Below are 15,692 nucleotides of genomic sequence, written 5' to 3'. Positions count from 1 at the left end.
AGCCTGAGGCAGGGGGGTGACCCAGGAAGGAGAGCGCGGGAAACGTGAAGTAAACTGTCACCCCAGTGAGGTTGTAAGTCAAGGACTTAACAGTTCACTTGAACAATGATGATCACTCAAGCCACTCCCACCTGATCACATGGCCAGCAAGCCACTCCTACCCAGTCACATGACCATTAAGCCACACCCACAAAATAAACCACACCCACAGTGTGGCTGTAAAAATTTTGGCTGCCCATTACTGGCCCAGTAAGCTCGTATTTCGCCCTCCCCAGGCTCCAAAGGCTTCCCTGGAACTGGGGGAAGATAAAAACGCTCTCCCCCATCCCTCTGGAGGCTCTCTGGGAGTCAAAAATGACCTCCCAGAGTCTCTGTGCGAGCCAAAAATCAGCTGGCCGGTACACCTCTGCATGTTGGAGCTGAGCTAGGGCAACTGCTTGTGTGCCAGCAGATATGGTTCACCCTCACTGGGTTAGAAGATAAAGGCTGCAGAATGGTAGAGCGAGCCTGTTCACTGCAAGTCTCTTGAGAACCTGGACCAAGCATCCAAGGATGTTCTCGTTTGTTCCGTGGAATGTGCCATATAAAGATGCTGCTCAAGAAGCAGAAATTGGCAGCTATTCTGCCATGTGGGCAGGAGATGTAGAAGTACCTACCACTGCAGACGCCACAGAAGTAAAAGCAGATGTAACACGAAGTAAAAACGCATATGTAGATGTAATTTTGGTTTTTTCTTTTGTATTTGCACTGCATGGATTTTCCTCTTGTGGTTGCCAAGTGCTCCACAAGTGCCACTACTACGGAGACATCTGGCCTGAGATCCATGGTGACTCTTCGCTGCAGGGTGCAATCGATCCCCACTACAATAAAAGTTCGGCTTTAAAAGCCCCAAACAATCATTTCCCTTTCACAGAATTCCAACTGACTTGCCACTCCCTTGGTGGTGGATGGTGGAGAAGAAGCAGTAAAAAAGGGAATCTTGGCATGAAGGTTTCAGACTTGAAAAGAGCAGCTGTGGGAATGTCAGCAAGAAGAGAACCTCCGCCTGTGGTGCAGGGGGGAGGAAGAGATGAGAGACGAAGGAAGATCTAAGCGGAGGGCAGGGAACACTATCTTTCAGTGACAGCAAGCATAAAATTATATCACTGAGAACAGCGTAATCAGACATCTCTCTGGTTTATAGTAACTGATGGCTAGGATTTCAGACCCATGTCTGTGGGATTCTCCCTACAGAGCGAAAGCGGAGCCAGATCTCTATGGGATTCTCATATCCCACTGCCTTGTCTGCCAAAGAAAGAAAGAAAGAAAGAAGAAAGGAAGGAAGGAAGGAAAGAAAGAGAGAAGGGGAGAAGGAAGAAGAAAGAATAGAAAGAATAGAAAGAATAGAAAGAATGAAGAAAAAAGAAAGGAAGAAGAAAGGAAGGAAGGAAGGAAGGAAGAAAGAAAAAAGAAAGAAAGAAGAGAAGGAAGGAAGAAGAAAGAAAGAAAGGAAGGAAGGAAGGAAGGAAGGAAGAGGAGAAGGAAGAAGAAAGAATAGAAAGAATAGAAAGAAGGAAGAAGAAAGAAAGAAAGTAGAAAGGAAGGAAGGAAGAGGAGAAGGAAGAAGAAAGAAGGAAGGAAGAAAGAAAGAAAGAGAGAGAGGAGAAGGAAGGAATTAGAAAGAAAGAAGGGAGGGAGGAAGAAAGAAAGAAGAAAGGAAGAAAAAAGAAAGAAGGAAGGAAGGAAGAAAGGAAGGAAGGGAAAAAAGAAAGAAAGAAAGAAAGAAAGAAAGAGGAGGAGGAGGAAGGCAGCATCACATGTTGGCAAAGAAGAGGCTGGGAAGAAGTTCTATCAAAGGTCGGAAGTGGGAGGTTTAGCTGGGGCTGGCGCCACTGGGGGGCTAAGGGAGCGACTCACCCTTCTCTGGTGAGGTCAGCCACCCACAGCACTTCCTGTGTGTAGAAGGGGAAGGGGGGAAGAAGTGAGAAAGGCAAGGCTGGGGATGGCAGAACTAGGCAGTCAGCCAAGTCTAGGAAGGCCAGCTGGTGACCCATCCAACCATGTATGGAATGGCTCAGCTTTGTACTGGGTAGAAAATCAAGCCAGGTCCAACTCCCAGCAAGGAAACCAAAAAGTGATTGAGTTAGAAAGGGAATCTTCATCCTGCCTAGACATCTGACATTGCATAGCAAAATCGTCTGTTTTCCACGATCAAAAGATTAGCTGAGGGATGATGGGCATAAAGAACCAGTACTTTGGAAGAATGTAGAAAGAGCAACAGAAATCAAAAAGGTTTTTTAAAGTTTCATCCAGGAGCAAAAACCTGATGGCTGACGTTTAAAATTGACAAGGGGAAAAAGCCATTGGTTGCTGTCTAGCTGTCGTGATTCGTGTGTGTGTGTGTGTGTGTGTGTAACATATTTTTGCTGCACTGAAGGGCTACCAAAAATTTTACTACCACACTGTGGACGTGGCTTATGCAGGACGCCCTGCATTTTCTTTGAACATCTTTCAGTGAAAATTGGGTGCTCTGGGGTGGAGCTCCATTTTCTCTGCCCCACTGTGTCCTCCCCCCTTGTCCAGGCAATAGGCCACCCCTGTGTGTGTGTGTGTGTGTGTGTGTGTGTGTTTGTAGATTTTCACAGGTATAGGTATGTAGGTCTTGGCGTATTTGGGTCTTTTCCCGTGTAAGATTTTATTTATTTTATTTATTTATTAGATTTGTATGCCGCTGAAGACTCGGAGCGGCTCACAACAGGAACACAAAATACAAATCCAATGATTAAAAAAGCAGAACAATTAAAAAAGCCCTTGATTAAAATCATTCATGCAACCCAAACAAACCATACATAAAACAGAGCGGCCAAGGGGAATCAATTTCCCCATGCCGGGCGGCAAAGGTGGGTTTTTAGGAGTTTGCGAAAGGTAAAATTGATAGAATCTTTTCAATGTTTCGATGAAGTCCCACTCATCATCTTCAGGCTGGTGCTTTCAGCTTCGTGCTAGGACCCATGTTCCCTACGCGGGGCCTATGCCCCACGGCGGGGGGATTTGATTTTTAATAGGGGCAATTGGAAAGACCTCTGAATTAGTGGAACAGCATTGTCCAAGTAGTGTGTGTGTTTGTTTGTTTGTTTGTTTGTTTGTTTGTTCGTTCGTTCGTTCATTCATTCATTCAATTTTTAATGCTGCCTTTCTCCTTAAACTCAGGGCGGCTTACAACATGTTAGCAATAGCACTTTTTAACAGAGCTCCCACAATCCGGGTCCTCATTTTACCCACCTCAGAAAGATGTGAGGCTGAGTCAACCTTGAGCCGGTGATGAGATTTGAACTGCTGACCTGCAGATCTAGCAGTCAGCTTTTAGTGGCCTGCAGTCAGTGAAGGGCTACCAACATTTTTACTACCACACTGTGGGCGTGGCTTATGCATTTTCTTTCAACATCTTTCAGTGCAAATTGGGTACTCTGGGGTGGAGCTCCATTTTCGCTCCCCCACTGCGTTCACCGCCCCTATCCGGGCAGTAGCCCACCTCTGCCTGCAGTACTGCACTCTACCCACTGTGCCACCTCGGCTTTGTTAAGACATAGAATAACCTATTCAGCACAAACAGTTTGCATTGTTGATATCACAAGTGGCTTGTGCATCTTTGTTATGTTTCTGTATATTGACCAGAAATTTTAAACACAAAAAACACCTAATCTCTTATTTACATCTAATTATGATGTGAGATTTAAAAGCTGAATTTCAGATGTATAGCTTGTATTTCTCTCTCTCTCTCTCTGTGTGTGTGTGTGTCTGTCTGTCTGTCTGTCTGTCTCTGTGTCTGTCTGTCTCTTATAATTTGCATTATAATTTTGGCTGAGGTGTTTCCAACAGAGGTCTTCAAACTTGACAACTTTAAGACTTGTGGACTTCAATTCCCAGAATTCTCCAGCCAGCTATTCTGGGAATTGAAGTCCACAAGTCTTAAAGTTCCCAAGTTTGGAGACCCCTGATGTACAGAATGCTTGCTTATATCATTTGTTGCACAAGCCTGCCATAGAATCATGAATCAGTTTGTGAAGTCATAGAGAATTCTATTTACTCTTAGGCATGGTTATTACCATCCTGTGATAGAGCAGAAAAGGATGTACTGTACATTGTTTCCTTCTTCTCCCACAAATGAGTATTATTACACAAGATGTATGATTCTCTGCTGCTTTATGCATTGGCATATGATGGGTTTTGCTCACAGATTTGGGGGGGGGGGAGAGAGGATTGTATAACTATAGTCTTATGGCTGATGTTCAATAGGAATGGATTTTCCTCTTGCTACTCTGCCTCTTTCAAAAATGAAGTAGAGACAACAGAAGCCATTTTATAGGGTTGGGGGAAGGTACCCCACCCCACACTTTTTATGTAGTAAGGGAATAGTGATCACGGTTAGAAGTTTATTTGGGGATCTACTTTTTGGAAGATGAGTTTTCTAACTAATTTGTAGTTTGCAGGCCATCTCAACATCTTCAAGTTCTAGTAGCAACTCACATGTAAGCCTTTGGTAGCACATCTTCCTTCAGCAAAAAGCACATTAAAAATTATTGCTTTACACTGAGCTTCCTGATAGGACAGAAAAAGATATGAAATGTCCGAGTAGTAATTTTTTTAATGCATTATAATTACAAAACTTGATGATCCCAAGACGTACACAACAGGAAAAGACTGTTCAGGTAGATAGTGTACAAAATATGTCAAATGAAGGAACATTATCATCTTAAGCGACAAAAGATCAGCTGTGTGCATCACAAATATAATCTTGGTTGTCTGTTGTTAGTTGTGGAGTCCGTCTCTGCAATAAGTGGACTTAAAACTAAAGTTGGAAAATCTAAAAAACAAATCCCACATGTTAATAAGTTACTGAACTACAATTCCAAAAACCTGTCATCACTGGTTGTACTGCTTGGATTATGGAGAATTATAGTTCAGCAACATCTAGAGGTTCCTCACTCATACCTAAAGGAAATAAGTCAAGTCATTTTATGGCAGGGGTCTCCAAACTTTGCAACTTTAAAACTTGTGGACTTCAGCTCCCAGAATTACCCAGCCAGAATGGGGAAGTCCATAATTCTTAATGTTGACAAGTTTGGAGATCCCTGTTTTAGGGAAAGATAACAAGGACTTTGGTGAGGAGGCAAAGTTGGGTTCCACTTACCTTCACCAACAGTTCGCATTGCAATATTTTGCACACGTCCCCTTGTGCAATTTTGCTTCTATGAATGCTCAGTGGCTGGAATCAGCACGAAACACAGTTGAAGAGCTGATCAGCTGTGCTTCGGACGAAGGAATAAAGGTTGGTGGGTGGAAGGGCCCTATTACATGCAGCAGAACAGGAAAGACCTTCAAAACAGTAACAAATTCGCAAAAACATTTTTAAAAAGATGGTGGTGCCCACGGACCGGCACCAGCTGATCCAGTTCAGTGACATCACCAGTGGGTCACTACTGGTTCGGGCGATCTGATCCAAACCGGGAGGAATCAATCTCTGGGAGGAAGGGGTAGCACATTAGTTGTGGTTACCAAATAGGCCAAGTTATGGTATGGAATTTAAACTCCTTCAGCATTTCTCTATCCTAAATATCTTGATACATGTTGGATCAGGATGCCCATGACAAATAAGTTTGCTTGAAATAATTATATTCTTTCACTTTGCACTGTAATTCCTAAAGTCTAGAAATGCCATCATATCCACCATCATTTCAAGAATAAGAAACTATGATTTGGGATCTAGATCCAAGCCTTTAGTTTATCAAGGATTGCCAAAAATCTGTGCTCTTGCAGAATATATAATTTTTGTACTAAGTAGAAAATAAGTGTACTATTGTGAATAGCACTGTTATTTTTGAAACTTCGTGAATTTTCCTGACAGTTTATACATACAGACCATACAAAATCAGTTTTTGCTGTTTGTCACCTGTATTTATTTTTGCAGATATTTTTTCTTTTAACTTTCTTGTTCTACAATTTCACAGTCCTCCAGGACAAAACATACATTACATATTTTTAATAGAATAATATTTTTTTAAAAATCCAGATCTGTCTTCGGTGTTTTCCTCCTAGCAAAACAAACTTGGGACATTTACAAATAAAAGTATCCATTCTTTCAGTAACAACTAAAAACCTCATAATTTAGGTTTTAGATTACAGTGATCTCTCGATTAGCGCGGGGGTTACGTTCCAAGACCTCCCGCGCTAACCGATTTCCGCGTTATACTGGATGCGGAAGTAAAACCACCATCTGCGCATGTGCGCCATTTTTTTCATGGCCGCACATGCGCAGATGGTGGAGTTTGCGTGTGGGCGGCGGGGAAGACCAAGGGAAGATTCCTTCAGCCGCCCAACAGCTGATCTGCTCCGCAGCGCGGAAGCAGCGAGGAGCCGAAGATGGGGTAAAGGCAAAGGGGAAACCCCATCTTCGGCTCCTCGCTGCTGCCGCGCTGCGGAGCGGATCAGGTGTTGGGCGGCTGAAGGAACCTTCCCTTGGTCTTCCCGCCAGATCACTTGCCGCTTGCCAGTCCACGCCCCCCTGGATGAGCGGCCCCGCATGGCCCCAGCGCCGGACTCCGTTGCCGAACGCCGAAACCGGAAGGGGCGAGGTGGGGGAGAACGGGAGGCTCAGCATTCCGTCAGTCGCAGCGCTGGCTGTCAACTTTTCTTTTTAGCACTGGGGAGGCAAGTCAGCTCCTGCCCAGTTTTAAAAAGAAAAATTGACAGCCAGCGCTGCGGCTGACGGAATGCTGAGCCTCCCGTTCTCCCCCACCTCGCCCCTTCCGGTTTCGGCGGTTTCGCAGCGCTGGCTGTCAACTTTTCTTTTTAGCACTGGGGAGGCAAGTCAGCTCCTGCCCAGTTTTAAAAAGAAAAGTTGACAGCCAGCGATTGTTCCGCTGCCGCCAGCATGGCCTGGCTGGCAGCGGAAGATGTAACCTTCGCAACCTCGGAGAGCTTCCTGGGCATGAAAGCTCACGAAAACCAGGAAGCTCTCTGAGGTTGCGAAGGAGCCCACGATCACTCGGCTGCAAGCGGGAGGAAGGCGAATCCCACGGGGCTGGGCTCGGTTATCCCCCCGGCTCCCCTCCTACCAGCCCCGTCGCGGAAGGCTCCATTCTGTTCCCTGAATGGAGACCGCGGGCAGCTCAATCGGGTGGCAGGAAAGCGAATGTCACGGGGCTGGGCTCGGCTCCCCCAGCCCCGCCGCGGAAGGCTCCATTCTGTTCCCTGCCGGCCCGATTGAGCGGCCGGCGGTCTCCATTCAGGGAACAGAATAAAAAAAAATTTTTTTTTAAATATTTTATTAAAAAAAATTTTTTTTTAATATTTTATTTTTTTAAATAATATTTTTTGAAAAACCGCGTTGCAGCGTTTCGCGCTAATCGAGAACGCGCAAGTCGAGGGACCACTGTAATCCCTATTTACCCCTAATAATCCATTTTATTTTATTTTATATTTTTGGTGTAATGTTCTAAAATCTTTATATATTCATGAATACATAAAATTGTTAAATGAACAAATAAATAAATAAATAAATAAATAAATAAATAAATAAATAAATAAGCAAAGCTTTGTGCAGCACTCCATTAAGTATATACATTGAGCAACCACTACTTACCATAAATATATTTTTCTGCACTTACATCAGAAATACATAAATCTTCATGTGATGATGGAACTGTTATAAAAACCAGACTACGATGAATTTGGGGCACAAAACTTTTAAAAATCTGAAAACTTTAAGCACAGACTATATTTGAGATTCATTCTGAGTTTTACCTTTTGGAGGCGCAAAACACTTTTTGGGAAAGAAAAAGAAAAAAGAAAGAAAAGCATTACAATTAGATGTGTCTGTGAGTTCCTTTGTTTTTACACAAAGCATTACGCAAAAGCCTGCAAGGAGAAAAAAGGAATGGGTTTCCATCCCCCTCCTCCTTAAAGTTCAAAGCCTCATAATAGTTTTTCCATGTAAATAGCGAGACAGGTTTTAACAATGAAAAAACGTATATATTCACAAATGCAATTAATTTTGGATAAAGTGATTGGATTTCCTCAAACAACACAAAACTTTTAAACTTTTTTTTTTTGGCTTGGTAAATATGTAAATATTTAGTAATGAGAATAAACAGAGTTTGGGTATTTTTCCACTTTTGCCCTATACCTGGCATGCCAGCTTTAATAACATGTGACAGTTTATTTTAAATATAAAGTTTACTTCTAAAGTCCTCATCTAGTTAGAAAGCTTCCCATCAGCAAAGTCGGTCCTAATCAAAGGAGGGTAATTGAAAACAAACAATTGCTTGACTATTGAAATTCAGAGAAAGGGTTAGAGTGGGCTTTTTTTTGTCAAATAACTTTTCAGACATAATTAAAGAAAACAAACAAACCATTTCAATGCTGCTCAAAATCCTTGCAAAAAGGAATTCTACTAAAATCTCCAAGTTCAACACTTTTAGGTGATTTTATGTGGAGAGCAGTTTGGAAGGAAGGAACCAACAATGCAGCAAAAGCTTGATAGCATTTAGACTTATATACCGCTTCATAGTGCTTTTACAGCCCTCTCTAAGTGGTTTACAGAATCAGCATATTTGTCCCCAACAGTCTGGGTCCTCATTTTACCCACCTCAGAAGAATGGGAGGCTGAGTCAACCTTTGGCCGGTGGTGAGATTTGAACTGCTGGACTACAGCTAGCAGTTAGCTGAAGTAACCTGCAGTGCTGCACTCTAACCACTGCACCACCCTGGCTCTTGATGGATCCCAACCACCTATGCTGCTAATTTGCAAATGGAGATGTTGTGGGTGCAAGAACCGCAGAACTGGGAACTCTCCAAAACTTGATTCTTTCCACTCAGTTGGAATCTACAGATACAAAACCTTGTTGAATTTGGCAGGGTTACCTTTTCCTGAAATTGTCAGGCCCATATATTATTATTATTATTATTATTATTATTATTATTATTATTATTATTATTATTATTATTATTATTATGTCAATACAACACAGCAAACGGGATCACTATGCTGGATTTCGTATTTCATCACCAGTCGGGCGCTTCCCAAGCACCTAGGACTGCGTGATGTAGCGGCGAATTATGTTTGCCGATCCCAGTAAAGCGGCCTTTTCCAATTGACAGATGGAGATTTTGTCAATTCCGATGGTTTTCAAATGTCTGCTGAGATCCTTTGGCACTGCGCCCAGCGTGGCAAGTACCACTGGGACCACTTTCACTGGCTTATGCCAGAGTCGTTGCAGCTCAATTTTTAGATCTTCGTATTTCACTAATTTCTCTAGCTGCTTCTCCTCAATTCTGCTGTTTCCTGGGATTGCGATGTCGATGATCCATACTTTCTTTTTCTCCACAATCACAATGTCTAGTGTGTTATGCTTCAGAATTCGGTCAGTCTGAAGTTGGAAGTCCCACAGTAGTTTTGCTTGCTCATTTTCGACCACTTTTTCGGGCTTATGATCCCACCAGTTCTTTGCCACGGGTAAATGGTAGTTCCGGCACAAGTTCCAGTGGATCATCTGTGCCACAATTATTATTATTATTATTATTATTATTATTATTATTATTATTATTATTTACTAGATTTCTATGCCGCTCCTCTCCGAAGACTCAGAGCGGCTCACATCAATAAAGCACAGTAAAAATCCAATTATTAAAAACAATTTAAAACCCTTAATATAAAAACAATCATACATCCCAGACATACCATGCATAAAACGGAATGGCCCAGGGGAATCAATTTCCCCATGCCTGACGGCAGAGGTGGGTTTTAAGGAGTTTGTGAAAGGCAAGGAGGGTGGGGGCAATCCTGATCTGCAGGGGGAGTTGATTCCAGACGGTCAGGTCCGCCACAGAGAAGGCTCTTCCCCTGGGTCCCGCCTGATGACATTGCTTCGTTGACGGGACCTGGAAAAGGCCCACTCTGTGGGACCTAACTGGTCGCTGGGATTCGCGCAGCAGAAGGCGGTCCCGGAGATATTCTGGTCCACTGCCATGAAGGGCTTTATAGGTCATAACCAACACTTTGAATTGTGACCAGAAACTGATCGGCAACCAATGCAAACTGCGGAGTGTTGGTGTGATATGGGCATATCTGGAAAAACCCATGATTGCTCTCGCAGCTGCATTCTGCACAATCTGAAGTTTCCGAACACTCTTCAAAGTGTTCATATAAGTGCACATTTTCAAGAATTCAGGAAGGTCTGTTTATCACTTCAACAGAGATTGCTATCTCTTTTGTACAGGTTATATTTGTAAGATAGGGTTTTTGAAGGGGTCCTTCTTTAGCAAGCATCCATCCATCCATCCATCCATCCAAGGGTGGGCTACTGCCCGGACGGGGTAGAGCAATGCAGTGGGGTAGCGAAAATGGAGCTCCACCCCAGATCACTCAATTTGCATTGGAAGATGTTGAAAGAAAATGCAGGGCTTCCTACATAAGCCACACCCACAGTGTGGTAGTAAAACCTTTGGTAGCCCTTCACTCCATCCATCCATCCATCCATCCGGGTTTCTCTCCCCCCACTTTTTCCCTTCCTTAATTGCCCAAACTTTTATTAGGCTGCCTCCCCAGTTTGCCCCTTGCACCTTTTTCCAGGAAATCCATCCAGTCAAAGAGGTCACCCCCCCAATGTTGAAGAACCGAGTCATCCATTGTGAAAGAGGACTGGAAAATATTTTGCTGAGTAACGAATTAGTATTGGATCCCACACAGATATGAGACATACTATGAGCAGATGAGAAGAACAACCATGGGTTAGAATGAGAGGGAAGTGGGTACAAAGTGCTGTGTGTGTGTGTTGTGTTGTTTTGTTCTGCCTGGAGGGAGGGGAGGTCATCTCTTGCTCCCAATATTCCCGCAGTCAGAAAGTAGAGGCACACCCTCCTTCCCCCTACAGGATGGGGGAGTGGAGTTTAGTCACCTGCCAATGACTAAAGGCCACTGGGTGTATGGGAACGGTGGAAGCCCTAGAGGGCAACCCACCAACAAGCGATTGTGCTTTGTTTCATACCCAAGGGCAGTGGGGCATCCGGAGGAAGCCTAGGGCCTGGCATTCAGACCGGCATGTGACGGAAGGGCCTTCCAAAGTCCAGGCCAAAGGTCTGGTCCAAGGGAGTCATGGACAGGCAACTCTAGGGCAGAAGAGGGAGGGAGGGAGGGGGAAGAAATGGAGAACAAGAATGGGTCAGTTTCTTCCCTCTGTTCCCCACCCCTTTCCTCTCTCCACCCCCCTTTCCAAATCTGGCATTTCGGCTTGAGAGAGGGTGGGTTTCATACACTCACCTCGCCTTGTCTCTTTGTAGGGGAGAGCAGGCAACCGGAAGGACCTCTCCTCCCCCCTATGCCCCCCACATACACCACCCCCTCTCTCAAGGACTGGGCTTAGCTTTGTGGTTACAGCCTTACACGTCAGAAAGAAAGAAAGAAAGAAAGAAAGAAAGGGGGGGGGGTAGAAGAAAGGTTGCACGAATTATCTTCCCCCAAATTAAAACGTACACATGCTTACACGCACACACATCTACACTTCAAAAAAACAACAAAAAAGACAAAACCAACCCCACAACCAAACCCCAGTGAGTGGGATTGGCAAATGGGATTATTAATCCTGGCCCAGAATAAAGGAGGCAGCAGACTCCATGCAGACCCTTCGGCGAAAGGAAGCATCCAGTCACACACCTACCTTCCAGGGCCGCACCGGACGGGGGCTTTAACCAGATGGCGTGGAGAGCAGGTAGGAGCCTGTGGTCTTCGACCCCCCTCCAGAGGGCAATGTGCCCACCCTCTCCTCACTCAGAAACTAAAGGAAGACCTTGCAACGCATTGGATTTTCCAATATTGGCTGAAAATCCCTCCCCCCACCACCCCTGCCTGCACCTTTATTATTATTATTTTTAAATGCCACTAGCAAAACTTGGCAGCATCCAGAGATCTAGAGAACAGGGTGGGGAGGAGTATGGTGGGCTGGCATTTCCTTTTGGTAGTTTTTAGAAAAACAACCCAAGAAAAGTCCCTGACTTCTTTCCTTTCAGAATAGTCCTATTGCTAGCAGGGCTTTTACCTTTCTCCAGTATAACCCCCCCCCCCCCACTCCGAAGTCTGAAAAGCTAGAAGTGGGGCACCTCAGGCTGAACAGAAATGAATGGGTGCATGAAGACGGTGGTACCAAATACATTCTTGAAAGCAACCTGGTTCTGTTTTATTACTTTAAGTTTTTAAAAAGGCAGCTACTTTAAGAAGATTGTGCCTCTTTCTTTTCTTTCTTTCTTTCCTTCTTTTCTTCCTCTTCTTCCTTCCTTTTCTTTCTTTCTTTTTCTATTCTTCCTTTTTCCTTCCTTCCTTTCTCTTCTTTCTTTCTTTCTTTGTTTTGTCCTTCCTTCCTTCCTTCTTTCTAATTCCCTTTTCTCCTTTCTTCTCCTTTCTTTCTTTTTTCTTCCTTCCTTCCTTCTTTCCTTCCTCTTCTTTCTTTCTTTCTTTCTTTCTTTTTCCCTCCCTTCTTTCTAATTCCTTCCTTCTCCTCTTTCTTTCTGTCTTCCTTCCTTTCTTCCTTCTTTCTTTCTTCTTCCTTCTCCTCTTCCTTCCTTCCTTCTTTCTTTTTTCTTCCTTCCTTCTTCCTTCCTCCCTCTCACTTCCTTCCTTCTTTCTTTTTAATTCCTTCCTACTCCTCTTTCTCTCTCTCTCTCTTTCTTTCTTTCTTCCTTCTTCTTTCTTTCTTTCTTTCTTTCTTTCTTTCTTTCTTTCTTTCTTTCTTTCTTTCTTTCTTTCTTCTACATTCCTGGACACCAACCAAAGAACAAATCACAGGAGAGGAGAGCGAGAGAAAGAGAGAGAGAGAGGGAGTGAGTGAGAGGGAGGGAGGGAGAGAGAGAGAGAGTGCGTGGTGAAAACTTTGCATACATACAAAACAAAGTACAGACAGCTATTCCCACCTAACACCCAGCAAACAAAAACCAAAACAAATAGGGAAGAGGGGGGAGGAAAAAAAAGGAAGGAAGGAAGGAAGGAACGGAACCCGGGGCAGAGCCAGCCAGAGAGAAAGGGAGATTTTTCACTCCGCGCTGGGATCTGCAGCGATCATTCGGAGCCCAACCGTTGGTCTGCTCACCCGCCGTGTCGCCCCCAGCCCACACTCTGAGTCTACTATGCTATGTGTTGCTGGGGAGGGTTCAGGTAAGGGCTCGCATCTCGCTCCGTTTTGGGAACGGGGGTTGGGGTGGGGTGGGGGTCTTGCTGTGCGCCTTCTCTCCCCCCACCTCACAACCGCTGCTGATTCCAATTTGATTTGATTAAAACGTCTGTCTGGCTTTGGGACTGATTTAAAACTTTCCCTCTCCTCTCCCCCTTCCTCTCTTTTTCATGTATGTTTGTGATTACCGAAGGGATGGGGGGGGGGGGTTAGAGAGAAGAAGGCAGCTTAGCAAGGGAATATCATCCCCAATTGACAGAGGAAAATCAAAGTCACCAACATTTTAGTCAACAGCTAAAAAGGGGTGCCCCCCCCCCCCTCAACTCCATGGCTTGAGTTAAATGCTTTCCCCAAACAAGAGGAAAGTATGTTTGGTTATTAAAATAAAAAGATGGTTTATTCGTTGATTTTAAAACAAAGAACGGGACAAGAGGAAGAAAAGCCACCCCAAAATACTCCCCCCCCCCCAAAAAAAAATCCCCGAAGAAATTTCCTTTTCAGGGAGGGGATAGAAATGAAGGGGGGGGGGGAGATCGCAACTTTAGGAAGTGTCTGGAGCGTTAGGAATGCTTTCTGTGAGTGTTGTTTTTGTTACTTGGTAAAGTTTGAAGCGGGGTTAACAAAACTTTTTCTCACTGTTACTTTGAGAAGGTTGAAAAGCTGGAAGGGGGGGTTGGATTGCTTAGAAGGAGAGTGCTTTTTCCCCCGGCAGGGTGTAATTTTTATAAGTCAAGGGGTTTTTTTGTGTGTGTTTTGCAGGCAACACCCCAGGCTTTCTAGGAGAGGGCTTGCGTTGAAATAAAATAGAAATGTAAAAAGAAACCTTAAAAGGTCAGAATGTGGTTTTTGTTTCCCCAACTGGCTCTTTTTGACAATCTAATCATACCATTTAACAACAGGCTATTCTTTTGCTCCCGCAGAATTAGTTGTTGTTTTTTTTAAAGAGCAAACAAAGCTTTTTTTTTTTTTTTAAAGGACACGAAACAAAAATCTTTGGTTTGGTGCTGTTGTGGGGTTTTTTTTCTTTCATTCTGGATGTTGGAAAAGGCTGAGTAAGGAAACTCAAAGGGAAGATGCCGGAAAAAGTGAGGCCGGGAGGCCAACTTTGATTCATTCCTCCAGGAGTAGTCAGGCAAACCCAGAACGTAATGAGAAATAGAGAGAGAGAGAGAGACTCAACTTTTACAGTTAGGTGTATAGTGGAAACTAGCGATGCTGCCATTGCCTCTTGGGACCCTCTTCAGCCAGAAGGTTCTGATCCTTGGCCGAGTTAGCTAGCAAAATTAAAGGAGAGGAGAAGAAACATCCAACTGATAAACATTTATTTACAGCTCTAACACTCCCATCCGGCAGCTGCAGAAAGCAACCTGGGGCCAGCTTTCTTGTCCGTCCGTCCCCCCTTGTAGGATAGAGAAAATTAGTGGGCAGTGTTCCTCCTCAACATGCCGGCATGGCTACCTAAGCTTTAACCCAGCTTTAGACCAACTTGATGGTAATGGAGTAGCAGAACAAAGAGTGAGTGGATCATGCCGTACGCTGGAGAAGCTGCTGTGAGGGACGTTTCATGGAGGATATAGGTGAAAGGGACTAAGTCCTAGGAAAGGACATAATTTTTTGTATTTTCTCTTTACCTGCAAGATTGTTCAATTGTGCATGCAGCCATGTCAATCAGACAAAAAGACACCTCTCAATTGCTGAAGTCTTCGCTTTTTGGCAAGTAGTTTTCCACCCTGTGCATTAGCATCGCAACGTAGCCGACACAAACTGTTGAGTCCTATACAGCATGTGGAAGAATAGGTAGGAGCCCTTTGTCCAAAGAGGGAACTTGTAGTTCCATCTAAACCCAAGAGTTTCCCCACGGAGGAATACTAGGGTTAGAAATCCAGTGTCCTAACAGAAAGGCAGGTCTGTGATAAAGGCAGGAATACAAAGGTATCCAGGGAGCAGACACCTAAGATGAAAGCCTAACTAACTAGACAAATATTCAGCCTTTATATATATATATGAGCATCCGCATCAATAAAGCGCACATACGTGCTCCAAAAATGTCTATACTACATCAGCATCTCCTTTCTATGTAGCAGTATTTATCTTGCTGTTGAGAGATGACAGGGCAAGGAGGTTTTCACCATTGGTTTAGCATGATGTCGTTTGGCGGGACCCAGGGGAAGAGCCTTCTCTGTGGCGGCCCTGGCCCTCTGGAACCAACTCCCCCCAGAGATTAGAATAGCCCCCACCCTCCTTGCCTTTCGTAAGCTCCTTAAAACCCACTTCTGCCATCAGGCATGGGGGAACTGAGATATTCTTCCCCCCTAGGCTTCTACAATTTATGCATGGTATGTTTGTATTTATGATTGGTTTTATAATAAGGGTTTTTACTTGTTTTAGTATTGGATTGTCACATGCTGTTTTTTATCACTGTTGTTAGCCGCCCCGAGTCCACGGAGAGGGGCGGCATACAAATCCAATAAATAAATAAATGATGATGAAGATGAA

The 15,692-nt window shown here is 44.1% G+C and overlaps 1 protein-coding gene across 1 annotated transcript in view; it reads left to right on the top strand.

Moving 5' to 3' along the window:
* The first annotated feature begins 12,977 nt into the window (after positions 1–12,977).
* The window catches only part of CLCF1 (cardiotrophin like cytokine factor 1), a 76,567-nt gene continuing 73,852 nt past the window's right edge, over positions 12,978–15,692 (top strand). The window contains exon 1 of the mRNA XM_070736602.1: positions 12,978–13,180. Within this exon, the coding sequence (XP_070592703.1) occupies positions 13,153–13,180 (28 nt within the window). The 5' untranslated portion in view covers positions 12,978–13,152. The remainder of the gene's footprint in view (positions 13,181–15,692) is intronic.

The sequence above is a fragment of the Erythrolamprus reginae genome, chromosome 1, assembly GCF_031021105.1.
Source record: "Erythrolamprus reginae isolate rEryReg1 chromosome 1, rEryReg1.hap1, whole genome shotgun sequence".
NCBI classification, from domain to species: Eukaryota; Metazoa; Chordata; class Lepidosauria; order Squamata; family Dipsadidae; genus Erythrolamprus; species Erythrolamprus reginae.
Note: the sequence above shows the minus strand (reverse complement) of the source record. Positions and strands in the feature narration are given on the sequence as shown.